Here is a 25,803-nt window from a genome sequence, read left to right as displayed (position 1 = left end):
TAGAGTGGTTGCGTACTTATTGTGTTACCAGTCGCAAACTAAACTGTCAATGGAACCGTTTTGATATTTTGTTGACGACATCATGAAACAACCAATCAGAATACACCTTACTTTCTTTCAGAATGACGGAATTACCCGAAGAATTAATACCTATATCATGTTATTCTTTTCAGAGTTTGATTTCAAATAGAAATGTGCATTTGACAATATGTCTACACGAGAACATATATTATATCAGTTATATCAATATTGTTTATGAAATGTAATAGCTCAACCTATACGGAAAGACACGAGTAAAAGCGGATATGGTGAACATCTACCAGTTTCAACCGGTTTACAACTTTGGGAGTTTTCACAGCACAGAAGACTGGTACGGGTTCGACAAACTATTAAGGTATATACCACGAATGATGTAGGTGAAGGACTTTGGTTTGGGGTTAATGTGCATGCTAAAAGGTAAGAGTAACGTTGTGAAAATTGTCTACACGCCGGCATGGAGGCCGCCATTTTAAAACATGTAAACAACGGAAGTGGGATTCAAAGTCATAGGCAACCACGATTGTATGTCATGTGATCTCGGTGCATTACGCGCCCTTTTTGTATGGTGATTGCTTACCATGGAGAATGTAGTTACTTCTTAACATGAATGTGTAAATTATTTAGAGAGCAACAGCAAAAAATAACCTTGCGATTGATAAATGTAATAGCCTTTGTCCGCTAATGTGCGTGATGTTGAAAAGTCAGCTGTTTCTACGAATGCTTTTCGACTCGTGTTCATTGTTAGATAGTGTGGGTTTTTTGTCGGTTAAACATCAAGACACTGTCAAGTCACATCTCAATAAATACAAATTTACGAGGTGTTAAGTCTAGAATGTTATGGTAGTAGCCTGACATTGCTGCGAACTGTGGGCTGACACTGAGCAGTGTCAGAAATTGTTGTTCCTTTCCACACGTGTTTGGAACGCAAAGAAGATTAGGCCCAATATGACAATTTGACAGGGTATGTTGGACCATTAGGTGGTCATTAGTTATTGTTTTACAGAAAGATCTGTATCCATACCTGCTGTATGGCAATTATTATCAAGATTGTGCTAACTAGTGATCAATAGCTTTAGAAAATATCAATGAGTCTTCAGCTGAGCAAGGCTTGTATTTTCATGATGTACCTGTAGAAGTTAACCCGAAATGTTTTGCTAACTCAAATAGCAATAACATGAAGACCTGAATCTACTCGTAGTGTGTATACCGTAACATTAGCAAAAATTACAGTCATCTTGTAGACAATTCATTATTCACAAGTCACACACAGCATCTTTATCAACGAACCACATTCCATAGGAAGGGATTATCAGCACAAATTGCAAGCAAAATTATAATGACGTTGCAGTATCCATCAAACCCTACATCTATTTTTCCAGTCATGTTACTGTTCTAATGTTAGGCAAATGAATAAGAGGTTGGTTGGACTACCAACATTGAATACAATTCCAAATTGGAATGATTTATCATGTTCATAAAGTGCTAAGTTTGCTAACAAGGTGTTACTCTTTTTGCAGGTTGATTCACCTTTTCCCGCCGTAGTGGGTAGCCCAGATTTAGTGAGAGTCGATGTAACCAAGCCTGTCCAGATGGTCATGAGCACCTTGACTGAACAGGCAGCCAAGTTGCTCGACTTCAATCAGAAGCTCGACATACAGCTGCTTGACAATGTTGTTGCCTGCATGTATGCAGGGGATGGTCCCCAGGTAGATATGATTTCCTGTTGAATTGTTTTGTAGTTTTGAATCCAAGCCTTTCAGCCAAGGACAGATAATGTTTCAAAGGTATCATTGATCCTGGGTTGTGGAAACATACACTTGTCCGTTCACAGGTGAACCTGTCAAAATCTGCAGTCAGTAGTTGAAGGCTACTGCTCACAAATTTTACAGACATGTGTGTCATATGTTTTGATATTTCATTTTAGTTTCCAGAGTATTTACTCACCAAATGGTTTCCAGTGTATTATATTCTAATACGAGAAGTATGCTTTACTCAACGCAACCATACATTCGTTTCTGTGGTGACATAACCATCTTCATCTCTCTTTTTACCATCTCACCTGTGAAGATCCGAGTCAGAGGCTCGCTGACTTGGTTGAAGCATGTCATCAGATCCCAATTGCATAGATTAATGCTCATGATGTCAATCACTGGATTGTCTGGTCCAGACTCGATTATTTACAGGCCACCGTCATGTAGCTGGAATATTGCTGAATGTGGCGTTAAACAGCAAACATCACCAACTTAGCACAGAATTTCTCTTGCTTAAAAGGGTGGCGTATATAGTTATACCAAGGAATTCAGCCTGTCATGCCGAGGACATTTTTCTGTTTGACTTATAACTCAAGAACTACCATATAGATTCTTTTCAAACTTGAACACTTTTTATAACTATAGGAGAGATGCAGTGCAAAATTTGATTTCAACTTTTGGATTTTCTATAAAAAAATACAGCTTTTTTCATTCACTTCCTTAAACATTTGTGTGACCTATAATTTTAAAACTACTGCATGGATTCTTTTCAATTCAAATTCAGTGAACAGTTTCCTTACTAATGGAAGAGATGGAGTGCCAAGTTTGATTTTGATACGTGTATTTTCTGGTGAGAAAAAAATCATGTTATGAACTTAGAATGTATTTGACTTCAACATTTGTACCCTATTTTCTTCTGAAGCAACAGCAGATGGCACAGAAGGTTCTTACAGAGCTGAAAGAGCATCCAGATGCCTGGACAAGGGTAGACACAATATTGGAGTTTTCCAGTAACCAACAGACCAAATACTATGCTCTTCAGATCCTGGAGAATGTTATCAAAACCAGATGGAAGGTCCTACCTCGTCCACAATGTGAAGGTTTGTAAATTGTTTTGTACTTGATTCTGCATGGAATTCTTTTCACACTGTAAAAAGTAATTAAATGGTGTTTTTGGTATTTTTGTTCATGTTGGTGAGATTGTTCGCTCCTTGTTAGTAAGTTCTCATTCCCTTTTCAGGCATCAAGAAATATATCGTTGGACTTATCATTAAGACTTCATCAGAGAGTTCATCTTTGGAGAGGGAAAAGGTTTACCTTGGAAAACTTAACATGATTCTAGTCCAGGTAATGGTTTACAAGAATATAATTTGCTGCTTAGGGCAGTTTAATTCCAATTTCAATAAAATGAATTTTTTTCCCTCGGATACAACTACCTCTGCATGAAGAGCTGACAGAGCTCACATGGCATATCAGGTAAACCCTGGAAATTTGATTCAGTTTTCTAGATCTATTAGGCTTAATTCTTTTACTTCCTTTTTCCGAAATAAAAATCTGAACAAAAGAAAACCTACACAGAACATAAATATACCTTAGTACACACTGTTTCAGGAGTAGATGCCATGGTGACCTGAAACAACAGGGTGTATAATATAAAATTCAATATTCAATTTCTAATTGGAACTGCCTGTTTATGTACATTGCAATATGCGGGTACCAAATTTTCTGTTTATGTTTGTTCACTTGTGTCAAGAATTTAGAAGTCTTGACACTGATTGCAATGGAGGGTTTTTGTCAGATCTTCATGGAGAGGTGCATCAGAGTAAAAGAACCTTCTTTTTTTACATCAGATTGGTTTTAATTCATATTTTCTTGCATTAAATGCATGGTTTAGCAGATGCTTTTAGTGGTGGGTCACTTGTCATTCAAATGAAGAGGATTAAGCTAATATCTGTGTATTTAGATTTCCCATCATCACACTACTTGGGGACGTCCACTCTCATCTACAGGGTTACCAAAACAAATTTATGCACTAGAATTTAGAGGTGTAACAAGCTGACTCCTTCAGAAACATAGTAGACAAGCCCCTGTAAGAATATATATATTATATGCAATGACCAAATATAACACATCATTGTGTAGTCAACAAGCAATATTCTTTTACTTATGAGACTTCTGTACTGCAACAGTAGATGAACAATATGTCAGTTTAACCAAGTTTTACTGAAAGTTCTGTAGCATCCATGAGTTCCAAACGGGATTTCACGCCTCTCTTTACATTTATCTAGTTCCTCAGTGTATATGGCCTGGACGGCAGTTGTTAGGCCCTGGATGCGCTCAGAGACTGTTCGGGAATCTTGATGTGGTCTGGTCTACCGCTGGGTGGTTGTGTGTAGTCAGGTTTCTAACAAATTTGACAACTGTTGTACATTTACCAGACAACCTGTATCTACACATCTCCAGTTGACACATGCCAGTCTCGTACTATTTAATCTGTATCTAAAGCCATTTAGAATGTCCTGTCTTTCTCTTCATTGGGCTGTGCATGCTCCCAAATTGTGAATAGATAGAGCACTTCTTTGTCTTCAGTTACAGTAATAACGACACATCTAAACAAATGCCAGCCATACTTAACACATTTTTCATGTCTCAAAGTGTTCCTATCAAGATCAGTGTTAGAAATTGGCACTAGTCCTGTGGTCCTTGCCAAACTGCCAAATGGTTAAGGTATCATAAGGACTCGTAGAAATTTTCCATTTTTAAGGGTTTTGCTATATGTTATCATCATAAGGACTAGTGGACTAACAATGTTCGTTTCTACCGCTGAAGATAATATATGCATGATAAGAACGATAAAGATACTTAAAATATTGTTTTTGTCTTTTCAGATTCTCAAATATGAATGGCCACGAAACTGGCCATCATTTATCAGTGATATTGTCGGTGCAAGTAAGACAAATGAGTCTCTTTGTCAGAACAACATGACCATATTGAAATTATTAAGGCAAGTGAAGAGGAGCTATTTGCAATACTAATTATGTCTGAAATAATTTTACCATGAACATTTTTTTATCAGCACTTTTATTTGCTAAAAATTCTTTTATTTTACACATTGTTTTTCGAGATGTTCATGTAAATCGTCAAGTATTGTCACTAGTAAGAGCTTGAAAGTAGGTGACTGTATTAACAAGTTTCTTTATCTTTGCTTCAGTGAGGAAGTGTTTGACTTCTCAAGTGGGCAAATGACACAGGCCAAAGCTAAACATTTGAAAGATACCATGTGTAGTGAATTCTCACAAATCTTCCAGCTCTGTCAATTTGTAATGGTAAGTACAATATTCCTATCACCATCTTGATACATGAAAACAAAAACTGTAGTGGTTTCGGGGAGTTCCAAGATGTCCACTTGTTATAGAGCGTGTCAACCATTAATCTTGCTATGATGCAAGTATTTCTAATTCTGTATAGTTAATACTTATACCAGGTTTCACGCAATGCACAAATGTTGATAAAAATGGACAAACTGCATCCTGAGGGACACGGTTATATTCTTTGTACCTAGAACAGCGTATCAAGAACAGTTATGGGTGTCTCATTTCATCCATCAATAATGCCACTATCCACTTGATCATTGTCATGTAGTCGGAGCCTACTAGTGAATTGGTGTCTTGTGCTGATTTGGGATGTTGAAAATGCTGAACAGCATTATTATTTTATTCATTGAACTGAAGGTATCCAATGGCAGTGAACCCAAAGTTGGTAAAAGTAGCCAAACTCCATTTCCGAGTTGCACCAGAACGGGGGGATATGTCATCTCCTGGTGGCTCTTGATGTCAAAAGGTTGAACAAAAAAATCTCGGTTAAAGATTTGTTTGGTTCTTAACCACACAGTCAGAAATATTTCAGCTGTAACATGGCAACCTGTTAATAGTTGGGACAAACCAGTATATATTCAATGCCATATGGGTACAAGGACACTAAATCATCTTAGGCACCACCCTATCCAATTTAAATGCCTCTTATGACAAGCAATAGAGAGTGCAGTGGAACTATTCTTACCTGGGCCCCCATGGAATCTAATGTAAAAGGTATCTTGAGAGCTGTCTCTATTTCTTGGGAGTGAATAAATGTTGCATTTGGTCACATCATGCCGCCATTTGCAGTGAATACTAATGAAGTAATAGAAGACCCATGAAGATCTAGGGTAGAATAGGTCTCCAGCAAATCAAATTTGACGTAAAAAGCAACTATGCTTGTTGAAAGAGGCGACTGACAGGATCGGGTGGTCATGCTCGCTGACTTGTTTATGCATGTCATCATATACCAATTGCGTGGATCGATGCTCATGATGTCAACCACTGGATTGTCTGGTCCAGACTCGATTATTTACAGTCCACCATCACATAGCTTGAATATTTGCTGCTGCATTCAACAACAAAAGAATTTGAGACTTAATAGTCTTTTTGTGTGCTGGTACAGGTTCAAGATTGATTCTACAGCTGTAAGTCTACTGATCTTGTCAACTGTAACACATTTCAGTGACATGGTTAGCAATGCCAAAGCAAAACTGCTCCAAACATTTGGTCATTAAGCTTTCAGAAGTATTGTGCCAGTACTTACTAATGTTTTTCAATATTAAACTATGGTCATCTATAATAAAACCTGATTTTGCTTTGCAGGACAACTCCCAAAATGCACCACTTGTAGGTTCCACCTTAGAGACGTTACTTCGGTTTCTCAACTGGATTCCATTAGGATACATATTTGAGACAAAACTGATCACTACTTTAATTTATAAGGTTTGTATTTTAAACTTCATAATACCTTGCCTTTTTATCTAATCACTGGTCGAGGATCAGCTGATTTATTGTTGTTGCCTTGTATCTGTCTGTCTCGTCAGTTTTGAGCATCCTCTCTGAAACCTTGACTCTGGGCATTATATTATTGAAGTCAAAAGTAAATGTGTTCAGAACTATGTTTATATCCAATATAAAGCAGACACAATTTAGAATCAGTTGGATGGGAATAAACATTTTCATTTTGAAAAACACTTGTTGGAAGTTCTGAATATCCTCTCAATGAGGTCCAAATAGCCAACTCAATATCCAGAACAGTTCAGCTTAAATGAAGGGACGTAACTCTTTGTTCTTGTACTTACCCCTATCCATGCAATATTCCTTTAAATCATTAAACCACAGGTAAAGGATACATTTTGTAAAAGTCATTCATTAATGAGAAGTATTGTATGGTTTTACTTTATTTGATTTATTTGAATGGATGTGATGCATGTTGGCTGCCTTGTATTAATAATGTCACTTTGACAATGCCGAAAACTGAATAACGTGACAATATGTGGGAAGTGTTTTGTATTTGAATGTGGATGCTGAGCCTGTAATGTTATTCACAGTATGGCTGGTATTTCAGACAATACCAGATAAGCACAATTCCTACAAGTTTTACTTTTTTGGGTGTGTGGGTTGCTACATTTATCAATATTCCTGCTTTCAACTAATATTGCATGAGGTATTATGTTAACATGGCAGAATCACAGGACTTGGCAGGACTTTGTAGGTGCATGGTATATTATCTCCTCTTTACCCCCTGGCATATGATGTCTTAGGAGATATAGTCAACATCTAGTCTCTCTATTCATTTTCAAAAACAACATTGTTTCCTTGTTCATAGTGGTGTGTTTGTCCGGACCATATCTCTAAAACTAATATGTACTCCTTCTTGAAACTGCATGCACAGACAAGGTTTGTCACTATCTGATGACTCTTGTTTGGTCCTGTTATTGGATAAATATAATTCACCTTTGCAGAACTGAAATGATAAATAATATTCATAATGATGATGATAATAATAATAATGATAGTCTGCATTGGGAGATTTATTTGAATTTGGGAATTTGTACTGTTAGAGGATGAGCAAGTGAAACCTGTTCATACCATATGGTCACTAAGAGCTACTTCATGAGTATCTTATTTGGCTTCATAAAAATATATCTTTTTTCATTTTTTCAAAATACTGGTTGGAAGTAAACTTTAATTTTACATTCATTCAATTTAGCAACAGCAACCTCATATAATGAAAAAGATGATTATGAGGTAGGAATGATGCTTCTGTGGCGTTTTTAGAAAATAAATCAAAGAACCATTGTCACATAATTGGTTACGTAAAAAATAAGTATTCAAGAAGCATACATGGAACATTTTCGGCTTACTCCTCACTGTACACATTTATGGAATATTTTTACAGTATCCAACCTTAACTTTAAACCTATCAATCCTGGTGTATCCACTTACTACTGTACAAAATAAGTATAGTAGTTTCTTTTTATATGGGAAGAAAACAGTTTGGTTTTTTTGGTTTGGTTTTTTTAAGATCGATTTATTGCATGCTTAGTGAGAAACATTCATTTGGTTTTTACTTGGGATAAAACATTCAATATAGTGCCGTCTACAACGTGATATCAACTGGCATTTGAAAGCAAGCCTGGCACAGACATTTGAGAGTAAAACTTCACGTTTTGTACAAAATAACTTCTTTTAGAAAGATTTTTCTAAATGATAAATTTATTCATACAGTAATTTTTGAAAAATAAAGTTTAAATGAACATGCCTCAATCTATTGGATTGCTGAGCCAGCTAACACGGTGAAACAAAAAATCTGTGTCCGGCAGTAGAGAGCCACAGATAAGCTGCATATTTGCGTAAAATAAACCCCCAAAATATTCAAAACCCAATTACTTTTAATCATCTTAAATGAAATTAAATGCATTAAATGAAAAACTCCAATGTATAAATTCAGCATGCATAAATACCCAGTGAAGCTTTTGTATCATGCGTACAATGGAGCTAATTTCCAAAACACAATTATATTAAAAGCTTATTTACTTTCTGAGTCAAGCCTATATATTTAGAACAGTTATATACATCTAAAACATTATTTGGTTTTTAATTTTTTTAATCTTACAATGTTCACTAATTTTGGGAAAAACTCAAGAGTGATGAATGGATGAGTGAAATAATATTGGTTATCCAATGAAAAATGTTATCACCCAATTAAAATAGGAACCGTAGAGTGAAAACTCAATAGCTCTGTCTGAAATTAATGGGTACACGTTTTATACATTTAGGATACATGTTATATTTTCTTTTTATGTAAATCATCACTGCATTTCCATTGTACCCTTAGTAACTATCTAATTATACGGTTGTATTGAAATAAACTGCAAAGTAAACAAAAATATGACTCATAACAAAATTACATTTTCTTGTACGGGGGTGCATGACACTAGCTTAGCATTTCTGTGTTTACTTCAGTGACTTTCACCGAGGTCGAGTTTTGGAATGGCCTAGCAGAATGACCGTCAGATGTTGGCATTTGCCGGTAGTTTCCTTTGAAAATCTGATAAGTTGTCAACCAGTGAAAAAATATAATTGTAAATACTCCATTAACAGTTCTATAATTTGTAAACATTGATGAACTTTATAATAGAGTTTTTATGTAATAGAGTTACTACGAGTTCAGGAAAATTAGTAATCACTCTTTGAATTGCTACCATTGTAGATTTGTGTATATGTGACCGACGAGGAGAAAAGGGACCTTATGGGTGCTAGGATACAACTGTGCTGTGGTGTCATAAAGAAAGATGTTTGACCTCAACTTACTTCTGTGAAAAAGTCACCATGTGTGCAGATTGGAAAAAAATATCTCATTTCTCTCTCATTAGTTTGTAACTACGGTTATAAGGAACTCAAAGGGACCACTAATTTTAGTTTGGTTATAACCGTAGTTGATTATAAACATGTATACAGAATATACACAGCAAATGCCCAGGAAAAAAAAAACACCAGTATGTTAAAACCGTCAGTTCGTTATAAAAAACAGCATTGAAACTTCGTAAATTTCGTGGTTTATGCTGACAACCTGAAATGTTAATATACGACATATATATTTTTCCAGGATTTAATTGCCCCATAATTAAGGGTGCATATAACACACGCGTGCGTATTATACACAAATAAATCAGTCTTGTGTACATTGATCGGTAGGGGTGCTAATTGAGATTGTTCACTAGCCAATATATTAGCAAATATCGCCGTGGGCGCTTATATGAGCGGGGCGCTTATTATGTCGAATACGGTAAGTCTGAAAATAGGACTTTGCAGAAAACAATTCCAAATGTTTGATGCAATATATCTCTGTAATCAATATGAACTGAAGCTTATGAATTTGTCCTAAGATACTCTAGTTTAAAAATTAAAAAAATCAAACTGTGATTTTTCACGCATAAGGTCCCTCGTCTCATAGTTGGTCACATATCTTAAGTTGTCTTGACATTTGGATTGGCTTCAATCTTGACATGTTAAGAAAATGTCATTGGATTGAAAGACATGATTACCTTCCAATTTCAGTTCTTAAACGTGCCTATGTTCCGGAATGTAACTATGAAGTGCTTAACAGAAATAGGTATGTACTGGTTGTGAGAGGTTTTCCCTGGAGTTGAAATTCAATGTTTATTATGCAGGGATAGACATGGTCACTAGTCCATTTGTCTGTGACAGAAGTCTACGGGGTCTACTTGTTTTGTCCTAAAATGTAGATATTTTACATAAGCTATTTGTCCAGAATGAGCTGCAGACAAGTAACTTCTATGATGTCGATGTATTTTAAGTTAGATTTGTTTGTTTGTTATTTAATGCCACACTCAGCAGTATTTCAACTATGTGACAGCAGTCTGTAAATAATCAAGTCTGGACCAGACAATCCAGTGATTGACAACATGAGGATTGATCTGCGCAGTTGCGACATGATGACATGCATTAACCAAGTCGGTGAGCCTAATCACCTGATCACATTAGTCGCCTCTTACGACAAGCATAGTCGCCTTTATTGCAAGCATGGGTTTCTGAAGACCTATTTTAACCAAGATCTTCACAGGTCGTTAGTTAGAAGAAAAATGGTTATCATGCGTTACAAAATTATTTAGGAAATAAAAATGTATACTAATGTGGATTGTGCTTGAGATTAATTATTTTTTCCCTTTGCAGCTGGGGTGCAGGTTGCTCAGATCTACGATGAGCAGTTTCAACAGCTCTTCACACTTGCTATGAATCAACTGAAACAGGTATGCAAGGAATTTTTTTTTAAAGTTACACTTTTTACAGTTACAGCATACACTTTTCAAAGATTAGGTCAAAATTCCTTACAGCCCTGCGAGAATTCCAGATTATAATTTGTCACCAGTAACATGTGATGATCATAAGATCGACTAAATGAATTGGATATTCTGGTTGGGTGACTTTGTTGATTGTGTGTTATCGTACGCTGATGGCATTGATTGTTGCTGACTGGATGGTCCTGACTCAATTACCCAGGAAGCATCGTGTCCCCAGACACCGTAGGCCGGTTTACTGGCCAAGCTGTAGTCATGTCAAAATAGTATATATTTTTATGAACCTTCCTGTCATATCATTCATTTATTAAATCTATCACATTTGATAATGTCTGAAATACAATTTATCATTTCTTATTTATCGATATATTAAAAAATTATTCACTATTTCCCGCAATGTTATTGAAGATCAAATTCTAGGACACACACTTTGACAATAGGTCCACATCGAGCATGTCCAAGAGCAAAAGACGGTTCAAGTCAATCTTTACATATATTATACAAAGTAAAAAATAAAACCAACAAATATATATCTAAAAAGTGTCAAACTTACATCTAAGTTATTAATTCCATCTTTTTGCGTGATAGCATTTAATGTAAGTCAAATGACATCTTGGCTTTCGGCGCCTTCAATTCTCGGCTCGGACACGATGTTGAATGCAAAATGCATGAAAAATCTTTGTCACATCTCGTAACTTAGCACGATACATTCACATAGTTCCTTTTTTTATATATATATATCTCGTGATTTCCGGCTTAAAACATTCAGAATAACTCGATTTAACAAAAATCTTTCGTCAACTTCTGAAATTTATAATATACATGAGGCAGTACCACAGATGTAATTTGATTGGCTGCCTTAGGTCACATGCTCAAATTTGACCAATCACAAACCTTGTTGCAGATTTCGGCAAGGAAGAGTCATTAGAAACCAATTTTTGTCCAGTAAAATCGCATGTTGTAACTACAAAAAAACTCCAGGCGATGTTACAAGCTTGTAGATAAAGGAATAAGCTTTTTAGCAACGTATCCTATGCCAGTCCTCGACAAACGTGTTATTCATACGAAAACTCGAAAATGGGTGTTTCTTCATGTTACTGAGCGGACAGCTTCTGTCATCGGGAAATGGGTGTTGACAGATACTATTTATAATTCTTTAATGTGATTAACATAACTTTCATATTTATGAATCATAGGATCAGACCTTCCAAATGGTGTTTAACATGTAGTAGCAAAGATATTTCATACGCAGATATTTTCTTTGATAAATCTATCACACACGAGTCTCTGGGAACTCGGTGTCCCAGCAGTAAACACTTCTGGTTTACTGGTGTTGAAAGAGTTAACAGCCATTGTGATTATGTAACAGGCATATTTTTTAAATGTGTCCCCAGGACTCTGTAGTGTTCTTTAACTTTTAACAATTTTTAATGTTTACTTTTTGTAAATGTAAATTTTATTTTGAATACATGGGTATGATGCTGTTTGAACAACATAAAATATTTTTCTTTCGCCAAAAATAATGTATGACTTAAAAAAATAAATTAGTCAATGAATTAGTAGAACTTTCCATATATTATCCCTTGCAAAGGTTTGCATGGCTAGTATCAATGTATGTATCAACTTGACACATCAGTATCATACCTTAACATCAGTTTGTTAAAATAAGTGCTCTCAGATGTTTTGTTCCATTTAATATTGAAAAGAAATGTAGGTATGTGTATATTTATGTGTGCATGCACGCATGTTATCATTAGGGAGTCAGGTGGCCTCTTCATCAGACATTACCTTAGAACCAAATGTTTGATTCACCTTTTAGCAGTCTGTCAGAAGGACCTTTTTATCATAGCTAGTTGTCTTTTTCTAGATGCGGGGCAGTGGGCTAGCCTAGAGGTTAAAGTGTTCACTCGTCACGCTTAAAGGACTGGTTCGATTCCCCACATGGGTACAATGTGTGAAGCCCATTTCTGGTGTCCCCTGCCATGATATTTTCTGGAATATTGCTAAAAGCGATGTAAAGTCATACTCATTCACTCCCTCTCTTCTAGATGCTTCCTGTTGAAACCAACATCAGAGATGCCTACCAACGAGGCACTGATGATGAGCAAAACTTCATCCAGAATCTGAGTCTGTTCCTGTGTACATATCTTAAAGAGCATGCTCAGTTAGTGGAGAAGAAACCAGAACTGCACCAGCTTCTCATGGAGGTAGGTGAAATGCTCTCTCTTCACATATATCAAATGCTATCTGGATACTATCTCTGTCAGTCTCAATACCAGAATTACAGTTAGAATTTCTAGTCAATAGTAGTAATGTTAAACTGAAAACCAGAAGCACTACAGTATTTGGTAAAGAACTCAATTTGCACTGTTTGACCTGTTTGTTTACAGTCCCTTCATTATTTGATACGGATATCTGAAGTTGAGGAAGTGGAAATCTTCAAGATTTGTCTGGAGTACTGGAACTCCCTGGCAGCAGAGTTGTACAGAGAGTCTCCGTTCTCTGCCAGCACGTCACCATTAATCATTGGCAAAACTCACACCGAGATGCCTGTAAGAAGGCAGCTGTACAATCCAGTGTTGTCAGAGGTTTGTACAATATCCTATGAAGGAACAAATTTGGATTTTTCTAACAACACTATTGGTCAGATCTTCGAGAGGCCTTGTGCTATATATTCTATAAACTGTGTTCTACGGAGGTAGCTTTCCCCAATGGTGGGTCATTTTTGTTCCGGTTCATGACTAATTACAGATAAATGAATGCATGCAATATATTGTGGTACGAAAGGCAATACAGTGATCGCTCGCTATTGCGCTACCAATGGGGTCCAAATAATTGGTGGGCGTTATAGACGATGAGCCATTTAACCGAAGCCGAGGCGGGGGAGCGCGCTCGGCAAATCTCAAATCATCAATAGGCCTATGTGTTTATCTCACGTCACGTCAAAATAGTATATATTTTTATGGACCTAGATCTACCTGTAATATCATTCATTTATTAAATCTGTCATATTTCACAATGTCTGAAATACGTATTCCATTCTAATTTATCATTTTTTATCAATAAATTAAAAAATTATTCACTATTTCCCGCGATGTTATTGAAAATAAAATTCTCGGACACACATTTCGACAACGGGTCCGCATCGAACATGTCAAAGAGCAAAATAAAGACTATTTTAAGCAAATCTTTAAATATATTATACAAAGTGATAAATAAAATCAACAAAAATATATCTAAAAGTAATCAAACTTACATCTAAGTTATTATTTCCATCGTTTTGTGCGATCGCGTGTAATGTAAGTCAAATGACATCTCGGCTTTCGTCGCCTTGAATTCTCGGCTCGGACACAACGTTTAATGCAAAAATATATGCATGAAAAATCTTTGTCACAGCTCGTAACCTAGCACGATACATTCGCGAAGTTCCATATTTTTAATATATATCGTGATTTCCTGCTTAAAACGTTCAGAATAACACGATTTAACCAAAAATCTTTCGCTAACTTCTGAAATTTATCAAACACGAGCTTTGTATCAAAGCTTGATTGGCTGCCTGAGGTCACGTGCTCAAAATTGACCAATCACGAAACTTGTAGCAGATTTCGGCAAGAAAGCGTCATTAGAAACAAATTTTAATCCAATGAAATCGCTTGTTATAACTACGGGGAAAAAACAGGCGATGTTACGAAAGCGCGATTACGAAATGAATGACCGCCGTGTTGTGACAGCAACTACATTTGTGTGACAGTTTAGCCTTAAATTGGATTGCCCACTAATTAAGAATATAAACTTCACTTGTGGTTCTCTTTTATTGCATGCATGCGCTTCTAAGATCAAAGGATGTATAGTGTGAAAAGTTAACTAGTTGAACAATCGTATTTCCGGGACTTGCCGCGGATATTTTCAAACAGATTATTAGAACTCCATTCAGCGATAAACCGTTGATTATGCAATGAGAAGCGTTATGTGCAAATAAACAACGAACAACAATACAATCATGTCTGTGTAAAACTCTCAGTATTAAAAGTGTACATAAATTTTGGGAGCCATGCGTTACCGCGCGTAATAACCGAAGTAGCGCTTTATCGAAGAGCGCAATAGCGAGCGATCACTGTACATGAATTATCATTTAAAGCAATAACAATACGAAAGTAAGGCCAATACCCATCACTTGCATCAAAAATGAAAACTCTCTGTTTCATGGAAATACCTGATTGGACACACCTTTTTCTGTCCTGTAATGAGTACAGAAGATTCCCCCAATAAAGGCCTGACTTCATTGAAACTGTTTACTTCCAGGTTCGTTTGGTGATGATATCTCGGATGGCTAAGCCAGAGGAGGTCCTAGTGGTAGAGAATGAGCAGGGAGAGGTGGTCCGAGAGTTCATGAAGGACACAGATTCTATCAACCTGTACAAGAACATGCGAGAAACACTAGGTAAGATAATCTTCATGTACCACGAAGGTTGGATCCTGTGCAGGCATTTCATTTGTAGTGTTTTGTAACAAACTTCCTCATAACTGTAACTAATGAAATGGTTGATTTTTTTCAGTATACCTCACACATTTGGACTACACAGATACAGAAAATATCATGACAGAGAAACTGCACAATCAAGTTAATGGGACGGAGTGGTCATGGAAAAATCTCAACACGGTGAGAACACATGAAAGAGAGACTTGTTTGTTTCAGTTTTAATAAGTGTATTAAAGTAATATAAGTAAAACAAAAATAAATCTGTGAAATATATATACTTCAAGATAATTGTTCATGAAATCAGTATCAGCAGGCATGTAGTTCCAATATGTTCTGGGGGCACGGGTGGCCCAGTCGTCTAAAGCGCCGCGATTCGCTGTGCAGAGTTGCGTCCCTTGGGCACGCCAGAAACACATGATTGTGGGTTCGAATCCCGGTTCGCCCCGATTATGTTCCTAGGTTTGTCAGCACCATACCCGTGCTCTTGGGTTTCACCGAAGTGGTAAACGTCTGAGACCTGCATCACTTCGGACTTTCCTCCCACATTGCTGACACGCCATGATGTAACTGGAATACTGTTAAAAGCGGCGTTAAATCCATCGCACTCACTCACTCCAATATGTTCTTTCATTTATTCAGTTCTCCTTCGTTATTAACTATGCAAGTAACAACTCAAACATGCTTCAACTGATTTATCTGTCATAGTTCAGTGTGATAACCCTTTGTATAATGCTCTGCTACAGTTATGTTGGGCAATCGGATCTATCAGTGGGGCCATGCATGAAGATGATGAAAAGAGATTCCTAGTCACTGTAATCAAAGTAAGTGATTTTATTGTATGAAGGTCAACTGAATTGTGCAATTGTTTGTTCTTGATTTATGTGTGTCATTTATATGCTAAACTTCTTTGTTAGACATTAGTTGCCACTGGTGAAAGCGGTCGGGTAGCCTAGTGGTTAAAGCGTTCGCTCGTCACGCCGAAGACCCGGGTCCCCTGCCGTGATATTGCTGGAATATTGCTAAAAGCAGCGTAAAACCATATTCACTGACACTGACACTGGTGACAGCTGTTCTCGTGTTGGATGACAGTGTCAAATTATGCTTTTACTTCTTTTCCGATGTACATTTTGTTTGGACATTAATGTAAGAACACTACAATAAAATACTGTAAGCAATCAATTATGTGTCACACCTCATTGAAAAAGCCAGATATCATTTGTACTTTTTTAACTGAACACTGAAATTTCCTTTTCAGGATTTGTTAGGTTTGTGTGAACAGAAGCGAGGCAAGGATAATAAGGCAATAGTTGCCTCCAACATCATGTATGTGGTCGGGCAGTATCCACGCTTTCTGAGAGCACATTGGAGGTTCCTCAAGACTGTTGTCAACAAGCTGTTTGAATTCATGCATGGTAAGGTTCTTTGGTATAGGCTCCATCATTCTGTAAAATATATGGACAGTTTAGAAGGCAAAGTGTTTGTTTTCATTTTCCCATGGAACTCTTAACCGGCAGACTTGATTACATCGAGAAATATATTACTTTTAAATATGTCATCATGTACTCAGCAGTAACAGGATATTACATCTGCTAAATGTTTAAACATCTGTAGGAATGAATTAATGCAGTTCTTCAAATAAGAGGGTACATCTATGTTCCTGACAAGAAGGAGTTCACTAGCAGGAACATTTCCATCTTCATGATTAGTTTATCCATGCTTCATATATAGCATTAAAATATAGAACTTACATTTATTTATTTTTTGCTTTTTTGTGATTTTATTACAGAAACTCATGATGGTGTACAAGATATGGCCTGTGATACGTTTATCAAAATAGCCCAGAAATGCCGGCGTCACTTTGTTCAAGTCCAAGTTGGGGAGGTAATGCCTTTCATTGAGGAAATACTAAATGGAATCAACACCATCATCTGTGATCTACAGCCTCAACAGGTGAGTTGTCCTGACATATTATCACACAGTACTCAGATGTCAGTGTTAGAAACTGGCACTAGTCCCGTAGTCCTTGACAAACTGCCCCATAGTTAAGGTATCATAAGGACTGGTAGAAATTTGCCGATTTTAGAGTTTTTGATATATGTTATCATTATAAGGACTAGTGGACTGAAACAATTAGTTCTTGATGCTGGATGTCAATGAAATTGTTTTGTAGTTATGGTTGACCGACAAATAGCAGGAGCAACTACACTGGTATTTTATGTGTTGTGTATTTTAGCAAATAGGTAAACTTATTTATGTATATGTTCAGCACTGTTTCAAAATTAAAGTACGAACGAGAGTTTAAGACACCTGAATGTGTGACTTATGTTTGCAGTTTGTTAAGTTACAGGCAGTGATTCAATGTGTTGAATTCTGACTGTGTTCATCTGTTCACAGGTACATACATTCTATGAGGCAGTTGGTCTAATGATCAGTGCACAGACGGACCAGGTTTCTCAGGAGCACCTGATTGAACGCTACAGTCTCCTACCCAACCAAGTGTGGGATGGAATCATCAATCAGGCCACTCAAGTAAGTTATTTGGGCCACACCATTTAGCTAACCAGGACCAAGTATGAGCTTGTACCATGCTGCATTGTCGGCCCGAAGCTCTGTTCATTATATTTTTATCTCAGAAATGACTGAAAGGTAAGTTATTTGGGCCACACCATTTAGCTTACCAGGACCAAGTATGAGCTTGTACCATGCTGCATTGACGGCCCGAAGCTCTGTTCATTATATTTTTATCTCAGAAATGACTGAAAGGAGTAGATGAAGTCTATAAAAACACAACTATAAAAAAGGTCACATTGGACAGATAACAGGAGTGTCACATATAAAGCATTTTTTTAATTCACAAGATTCTTTTTGATCTGTGGTAAAGGTGAACAAGTACTTGCCAAATACCTTCACATTCTCTGTAAAATTGAGCTTACTTGTACTTAGCCGTTAGCAGTTCTTTGCCAAATAGTGTACTTTTCTTTGGATTTGAAATAAACTCATTGTATTTGTCTACAGAAAAGATGGGATTGCTTATAGTATGATGATCATTCTTTCAGAATGTTGAAGTTCTCAAGGATCCTGATGCAGTGAAGCAGTTGGGAAACATCCTCAAAACGAATGTTAGAGCATGCAAGGCATTGGGGCATCCGTATGTTGTTCAGGTTGGTTTCATTTCATATCCCTTCATAAGTTGCTCTTGAAAGTAATGTTTGATATCAATGGTGATTGCTTGTTTTTGGATGCAGTACTTATTTCTGTGGTTTTTGTTCTAGTTGGGTCGTATCTACTTGGATATGCTGAACGTGTACAAAGTGATGAGCGAGAACATCAGTAGTGCTATAGCCACAAATGGAGAGAGTGTTACAAAGCAGCCACTTATTCGCAGTATGAGGACTGTGAAGAAAGAAACACTCAAATTGATATCAGGCTGGGTCAGTCGCTCCAATGATCCACAGATGGTAAGCATAAACTTCAAAAGGATGACATTGGTTGCATGCGTATTGAAATTAGTTATTCATCCATTAATCGGTCATAGGTTGACCCTGTTCAACTTCTCTTAAATGCATGGTTCACAGGCATTGGCTTTTGAGACATTTTAGGGATCAATAGATGACCTCCGTGTCAGCTGTTACTTAGCTCCTGAATCTGATCACATGACCCGTGTGAGCTTATTTCTTTGCGTTTCCTTAGTCTGTCCATTTTAGACATTCTTTCTGCAACCACAAGAGCCTATGCCAAAATACTTCATGAATAATTCAAGGAGATTCCTGATACTGTTTATCGTAAAACAGCTTTTTTATTAAAAAAAATATTATAAACTAAAGATAAGTCAAATGTTTAGTGTAAAAGATTCATAAGAATCTGCTCAACTTTTCTGTTTAGCATAATCAAGCTAAAATCACGTAAAAGTTGCATATAAATTAGATCTAATGAAACATCAAAAGAAATTGATCAGTGTTTAGTAGTTGCAATTAAAGTAATGAAACGCAAAGCAAAACCAGCTGTTTCCATGTTTTCCTAACAGACTGAAGATCTGCATTCACATAGACCATTTCTCATTTTAGATTTCGTTTTGCAACTAAATGTTATATGCAAAGCCTGTTCACAATGATTTTACTGACAAAGCAAAAAAAACATACTGACTACTGACTTGAGGGACCAAATATTAACTAATGCTGACTTGTTCACACACTTAGCAATGTTATCTTGAATAATTCCAATACAATTTAGAACCTTTGCTTCTGTAGTATTTTGTTCATGAGTAAGACTTTGTGTTTTCAGTATGTGTTATGCAAGAAAACATACTTGGCTTTTTGTGTTTATGATTGAACATGAGCTATATGTCACATCAGTCACATTTTAGACTTAGTATTTTATGATTTTACCGTTATTCATATAGTATATCTATTTGTTTAACAGGTGGCAGAAAACTTTATCCCACCATTGCTTGATGCTGTTTTACTCGACTACCAGAGGAATGTTCCTGCAGCTCGTGAACCAGAGGTCCTCAGTACCATGGCAACCATTGTCAATAGATTAGAGGTATGACACTTGATTCCACATTGAAGCCATGTGTTGATCTTTGTGTAGCCTTGATTCAGTTCTGCATGGGGTACAGTTACATTCCCTGATGAGATAATACAGCAATCACTCAAATTTGGCAAGACGTTGTGTAAGTAGCAACATCATATCTAAACTAATTGTCCATTCTTAGTCATTCCCTAGTTTCCAGTATGACTAGATTCAGGGTTATACTATTTTCATTGTTTTTCATTATCATCCCCCGCCGCGCGAAAGCGCGAAGCGGGGGATATAGTATTCACGACCGTCCGTACGTCCGTCCGTACGTCCCACCTGTTTGTTGCCGCGATATCTCAAGAACTAAACACTGGATTGTCTTCATATTTGGAACTATGGTGTATATACAGACTCCGCAGACACCAGTCGGTTTTGGTGACCTTGATCCCATTTTTAAGGTCACAGCAGACAAATCTGCTTTTAGAGTTGGAAAACGGTGTTGCCGCGATATCTCAAGAACTAAACACTGGATTGTCTTCATATTTGGAACTATGGTGTATATACAGACACCGCAGACACCAGTCGGTTTTGGTGACCTTGACCCCATTGTCAAGGTCACAGCAGGCAAATCTGCTTTTGGAGTTAGAAAACGGTGTTGCCGCGATATCTCAAGAACTAATCGCTGGATTGTCTTCATATTGTGAACTATAGTGTATATACAGACACCGCATACACCTGTCAGATTTGGTGACCTTGACCCCATTTTCAAGGTCACAGCAGGCAAATCTGTTTTTGGAGTTGGAAAACGGTGTTGCCACAATATCTCAAGAACTAATCGCTGGATTGTCTTCATATTTGGTACTATGGTGTACAGGCGGGGGATATTTCGTCACTCTGTGACAAATACTTGTCTTCATTTGATTTTGAAAAAGAACATGATTTTCCGTTCTTTAGGAACTTTCTTACCTTGTCAGAAGTACTCATTCGGAGTAGACAAGTTGAAACTTTTCATAGCTATATTCTTATGACACAGACAAAATGATCACTAGCAAAGCTTTCGGAATGCGTTTAGACTCTTCTAAATTGGAGAACGGATAACTGAAGCTACTTCTATGAAAACAATCTGGGATATTTCGCCAATTATGATAAGCAAACGAAGTATGATTTGTGAGAGTTTGAAGGCCTTGATCATTACCTTTAATGCGCCTTCTGTGATTCTGGCATACCAGAGGAAGCTGTATTGATAATTTGAATGCACATGTTTCATTGCACGTATGGATCAAAGGCATAGCCCAGAGTGATCTCTGTGATGCTGTAGACTATTCCAGCCACTTGATTCTTCCTGTTATGAGTCTTCTTATAAACAACCCCAAACTAATGCCAACATGTGGTAATGCTATGATACAATGGTTTATGTTGAATGACATTTCTTTTACAGAACCACATAGCCAAGGACATACCACAGATCTTTGATGCAGTTTTTGAATGTACACTTACCATGATTAATAAGGTGAGTGAAAGTTTTTAATATCAGTCAAAATTTAAATGGCTACATTTGAGTGAATTTTTTTTTATTCTTGGCCCTTGACCGTATGCCATTCTTGTTCCATTGTATTGCCTTTTCAAATCTTTGATGTTCTTTCATCCTTTCATTCATTTCTTTGCAGGATTTTGAAGAATACCCCGAGCACAGAACAAATTTCTTCCTCTTGCTGCAAGCTGTGAATTCTCACTGTTTCCAAGGTATGCCAAAGAAACAGATATTGATTAGATATGCATTGCTAATTTTGAATTCTAAAAACTGACAGGTTTGGTGATAAAATCTGAGTAGATCATAATGTTAAGTAGGGCTGTGACGGTGTACTCGGGTTATACTACAAATCACAAATGTTTGCATTCCTTTCTGACTGCACACATTCCTTTCCGACTTTTATGTTTGAGTAAAGATCAAGCTTCAGTCAACTTTAGTGTATGCATGATCAGATCATGTTGTACTTGTATTTAAATAGTTTTTACCAGGGCTCTCGTAAAACAATTCCCAATTATTCCAGGTAAGGTTGGGTAATAGTGGGTCAGGTACCCAGGTAGTACACGTGGACTCATCCCAGTCCTAATGTTAAGCATTTCATCTGAACACGTAAAGCAGCACTATGATATTGAACTTTCTTTTTCTCCTCAGCTCTCCTTGCTATTCCACCAGTACAGTTTAAGCTTGTGTTGGACTCAATTATCTGGGCATTTAAACATACAATGCGGAATGTGGCTGACACTGGACTAGACATTCTGTATGTACTGCTGCAAAACATTGCCCAGGAAGACAACAATACACAGAATCCTCAGGGCAAGAGTGCTGCTCAGAGCTTCTACCAGACCTACTTCACAGACATCCTACAGCACCTGTTTTCTGTTGTGACAGACAGTTCTCATACAGCAGGTAATTCTTCAATATAAGGGCTTTCCATTGCATTTCTACGTACATCAAAATGGTATATACACCTATTTATGGAACAAAGTTTGACATTGGAAAGCATTGTCCTAGTTGTGGACAGTTTACTAGAACTTTACATGTCTTAGATTTAATAGTTGCAACTGGCAGATTCAGGTGGGGAGTGGCAGGGTTTACATGCCCTACTTTTCAGACCTGTATCGTTTTTTTTGTCCACTTAATGACTTCCGTAGTGTGCAAACCTCCTTTTTCAAAATCCTAGAGTCTCCTCTTGGTAACATAGCTTTTGAGAACAATTTTCAACTATTCATTACTAAGTTCAATGTCTGCTGCTTCAAATAATACAAACACATTTGTTTCTTTCAGGGCTAACCATGCAAGCAACGATACTTGCCTACATGTTCAGCACACTGGAGAGCAGTAAAATCACTCTTCCCCTCAGCCCTAATATGCCTGCCGCACAGAATATTCAATACGTCCAACAGTTTCTCCTCAACCTCCTCAAGGCTGCTTTCCCACATCTCAACGAGTAAGTACATGATGAATTGCATGTGTATGTTCCACAACTGTCATAGTGTACACATTGTCATAGTTGTTCTATTCCTGTTGGGGGGAGAGGGGAGAGGCTCCCATTATCCCATGTGTGTTTAAGAGAATTAGAGGATTTGGTTGTCCTGTTCAGTGAATTGATTGAACCATTGTTCCTCAATTGTGTGGATACTTTCATTAATTGGTTTGTGAGGTCCTGACTCAATTATGTACTGGCCACCATGATATTGCTGAAATAGTTCGACTACAGAGTTAAGAAACATTCACTCTTTTAACCGTGTTAGTTTGTTGTATGAAAGACAGTGGTGATCTGATGTGATTTGAATGTTTCAGTCATAGTAATTATGTGTGTGTGTTTTATTTCAGAGCTCAAATCAAACTCTTCATTGAGGGTCTGTTTAGTTTTGATCAAGATTTTTCAGCATTCAAAGAACATCTAAGGGACTTCCTCGTACAGATCAGGGTAAGAACTAGTCATTTATTTCATGGTTAACTTTTTGTGTTGATTTCTGTCATTTTAGCTCAATTTAAATAATTATGTCCGGGGTCTAGTTGCACAAAGTTATCTTAGCGCTGGGACAATTGTAACTCCAATACCTTAACGTGCTATAGTTGTGACACAATAGCAGCAAACCTCAAGGACACCCTTAATTAGACACTGTAGACCTGACTCTTAGTTGCTATTCTAGATCAAATTGGTGACAATTTACAGATAACAGAGCTGCATTATACATTTACATTGTTTTCCTTTACAGGAGTTTGCTGGCGAAGACATGAATGATTTGTTCTTGGAAGAAAGGGAAAATGCCATTAGGCAAGCACTTGATGAAAAGCGCAAGATCCAGAGATCTGTGCCAGGTATCCTTGGACCACACGAGATTCCTGAAGAGATGCAAGACTGAAACAGAGTTTATCTGCAAAAATAGAAATATGAGCAGGAGCTCACATACAGTCCGGCCACACAAGCCATGATTGGTTCCTGAAGACAAACTGGATCAGATGCATGGAGCAACGCATGCCTTTGAATAGATCACCATTTCATTCATGACTGCTGTGTGTGACTGAGGACATCCACTACAAGACAGGAAATTGAACAGTTAGTGTGTCTAAGACTGAAGGCAGCTGTTGTTTATGTAAAATTCACGGAAACCGATGATGCCTGGTGATTGGAGAAGTTTGAGGAATGCTGCCTGGTGTTTGACAAGGAGAGTGAATGTGATATGTTGGAGTGGCCCAGTTGTGCGAGAGGGAGGTTGTGCTGGGCACTTGTGATAGATATTCCTGTATGTACACATTGAACAATGGTGTGCCAGATCTGATCATCTGCATCCTTCCTTCATTGTATTGCACCACAGATACATATTTTTATTGTTACTACTTTTACACAAGTTGTTTGTACTGGTGCTGAATGCGAGCAACGGAGAACTTGGAATATGATATGGGGCAGGTACAATCAGGGCTCCTACATCACACAAATCTAGCCTGTTGCGGTGCCGTAAGCACACACCACATGAGACTGAAGAAGGGTCAGGACCACATGTTGCTATTAAAAGTAGTGTCATGGTTGACCCTGACTGTAGTGAAGAGGAACATTGAAATAAGAACGTGTTGTGCTGTTGTCCTCTCTGCCATTGTATAAACATGAGACCGCATTGTTTGTTTCTGTATATATATTTGGTGCCAAGCAAAAGACCATGATGACAGTAACAAGTTCTGCATTCGGTGTTGAATTTGGTTGTACTCTGAACCAGCTGTGTTCCCAATGTGAAACAAGGGACACGTTGAGATTAAGTAGTAATGTATCTGCTTAAAAGGTTGAAAGAAAATATCATGACATCAGCAACATCATTATGAAACCAATACCAATGGTAAGGACTAATATATGAATTGGGTATGACTAATGAGAGTTTACACAACAAAGATGTTTGATGATCATTTAGGGTCATAGTGATGTTGCCACAGTAAATTATCATGTGATGACGACATCTTGGTTTTCTAGCTGAACTGTTTTGACTGCATGTTTGGCTAATACAATCAGCCTTCTAATGGTGTTAATTGTTGTATGTTTTGCCAAATGTGCAGTGGTAATGCAACATTTATATATATCACAAACTTTTGACAATCCCAACATGCCTAAAACAAGGGAAACAGTACAGATTGTCTGAAAACATAAAATTACAAATATATCTTTAGTAGTAAAAGTCTCAGATTAAGTTGAGAAAAGAAATTATTCGCTTTAATGGATTTGTCGACCCTTGGAGAGTGGTTTTATTTCTTAATGTCACTGAATGGAAATTTCTTCAAAATTGCTTTTAGGCAAGAAGCATGTACTACCTCCATCTGGAAGGATTCACTATGGACCCAGTATATTTGAAGCTCAAATGAAATATTCATGTGTCATTCAGAACAGTGTGAAAATTATGAGTGCCAGAAAAACATGTCATCAATTGTGACTTACCGTTAAATGCTTTTTGGTTAGCTTACCACAGCAAGTGAGGTACTGGGTCCATATTGTCAATACTTTCTTGATTAAAAGAAAACAATCCATGTAATCATCTTTGATCAGTTAGGAGTGCTTCTATAAATGCTTCAATGAAGTGAACTTTTATTAATTCAATTATCATTTAATACTGGATATTGCTATATTATCTGAAACTGTGCAGCAGAGGGTATCAAACAGCTTTATGAGTTTTCTTCTGACAGAGGAGTAGACTCCTGTAGAAGTTGACTGAATAAAATTTATTTGATCTTGGTAACAAAATACTTCATTGTGTTTGTTGTGCTTAATCAGTTCAATGCATACAGAAGTTGAACTTCGGGTGTAATGAAATGGTGTTGG

At 37.1% G+C, this 25,803-nt stretch overlaps 1 protein-coding gene across 3 annotated transcripts; it reads left to right on the top strand.

Annotated features, from left to right (window-relative positions):
• The first annotated feature begins 299 nt into the window (after nucleotides 1-299).
• On the top strand, nucleotides 300-25,727 carry LOC124146645 (exportin-1-like). Of its 3 annotated transcripts, none has more exons than XM_046517039.2 (26): nucleotides 300-394; nucleotides 1,557-1,745; nucleotides 2,713-2,890; nucleotides 3,031-3,137; nucleotides 4,679-4,794; nucleotides 5,002-5,116; nucleotides 6,470-6,589; nucleotides 10,211-10,265; nucleotides 10,847-10,923; nucleotides 13,020-13,178; nucleotides 13,362-13,559; nucleotides 15,274-15,412; nucleotides 15,528-15,631; nucleotides 16,195-16,272; nucleotides 16,707-16,863; nucleotides 17,238-17,401; nucleotides 17,846-17,980; nucleotides 18,508-18,612; nucleotides 18,724-18,909; nucleotides 19,871-19,993; nucleotides 21,408-21,479; nucleotides 21,637-21,712; nucleotides 22,149-22,403; nucleotides 22,782-22,944; nucleotides 23,331-23,427; nucleotides 23,720-25,727. In XM_046517039.2, exons 2-26 carry the CDS (start codon nucleotides 1,629-1,631, stop codon nucleotides 23,864-23,866), a joined length of 3,243 nt encoding a protein of 1,080 aa, XP_046372995.1. In that variant the 5' UTR covers nucleotides 300-394; nucleotides 1,557-1,628; the 3' UTR covers nucleotides 23,867-25,727. The 3 variants fall into 3 exon arrangements, with proteins under 3 accessions (XP_046372995.1, XP_046372996.1, XP_046372994.1); XM_046517040.2 differs by lacking the exon at nucleotides 300-394 and adding an exon at nucleotides 759-1,000 and having other exon boundaries at nucleotides 2,719-2,890; XM_046517038.2 differs by lacking the exon at nucleotides 300-394 and adding an exon at nucleotides 763-1,000.
• The last annotated feature ends 76 nt before the right edge of the window (nucleotides 25,728-25,803 follow it).

This window comes from Haliotis rufescens, unplaced genomic scaffold, assembly GCF_023055435.1.
Source record: "Haliotis rufescens isolate VD_foot unplaced genomic scaffold, xgHalRufe1.0.p SCAF_3, whole genome shotgun sequence".
NCBI lineage: Eukaryota > Metazoa > Mollusca > Gastropoda > Lepetellida > Haliotidae > Haliotis > Haliotis rufescens.
This window is presented reverse-complemented; position numbering and strand designations above follow the sequence as displayed.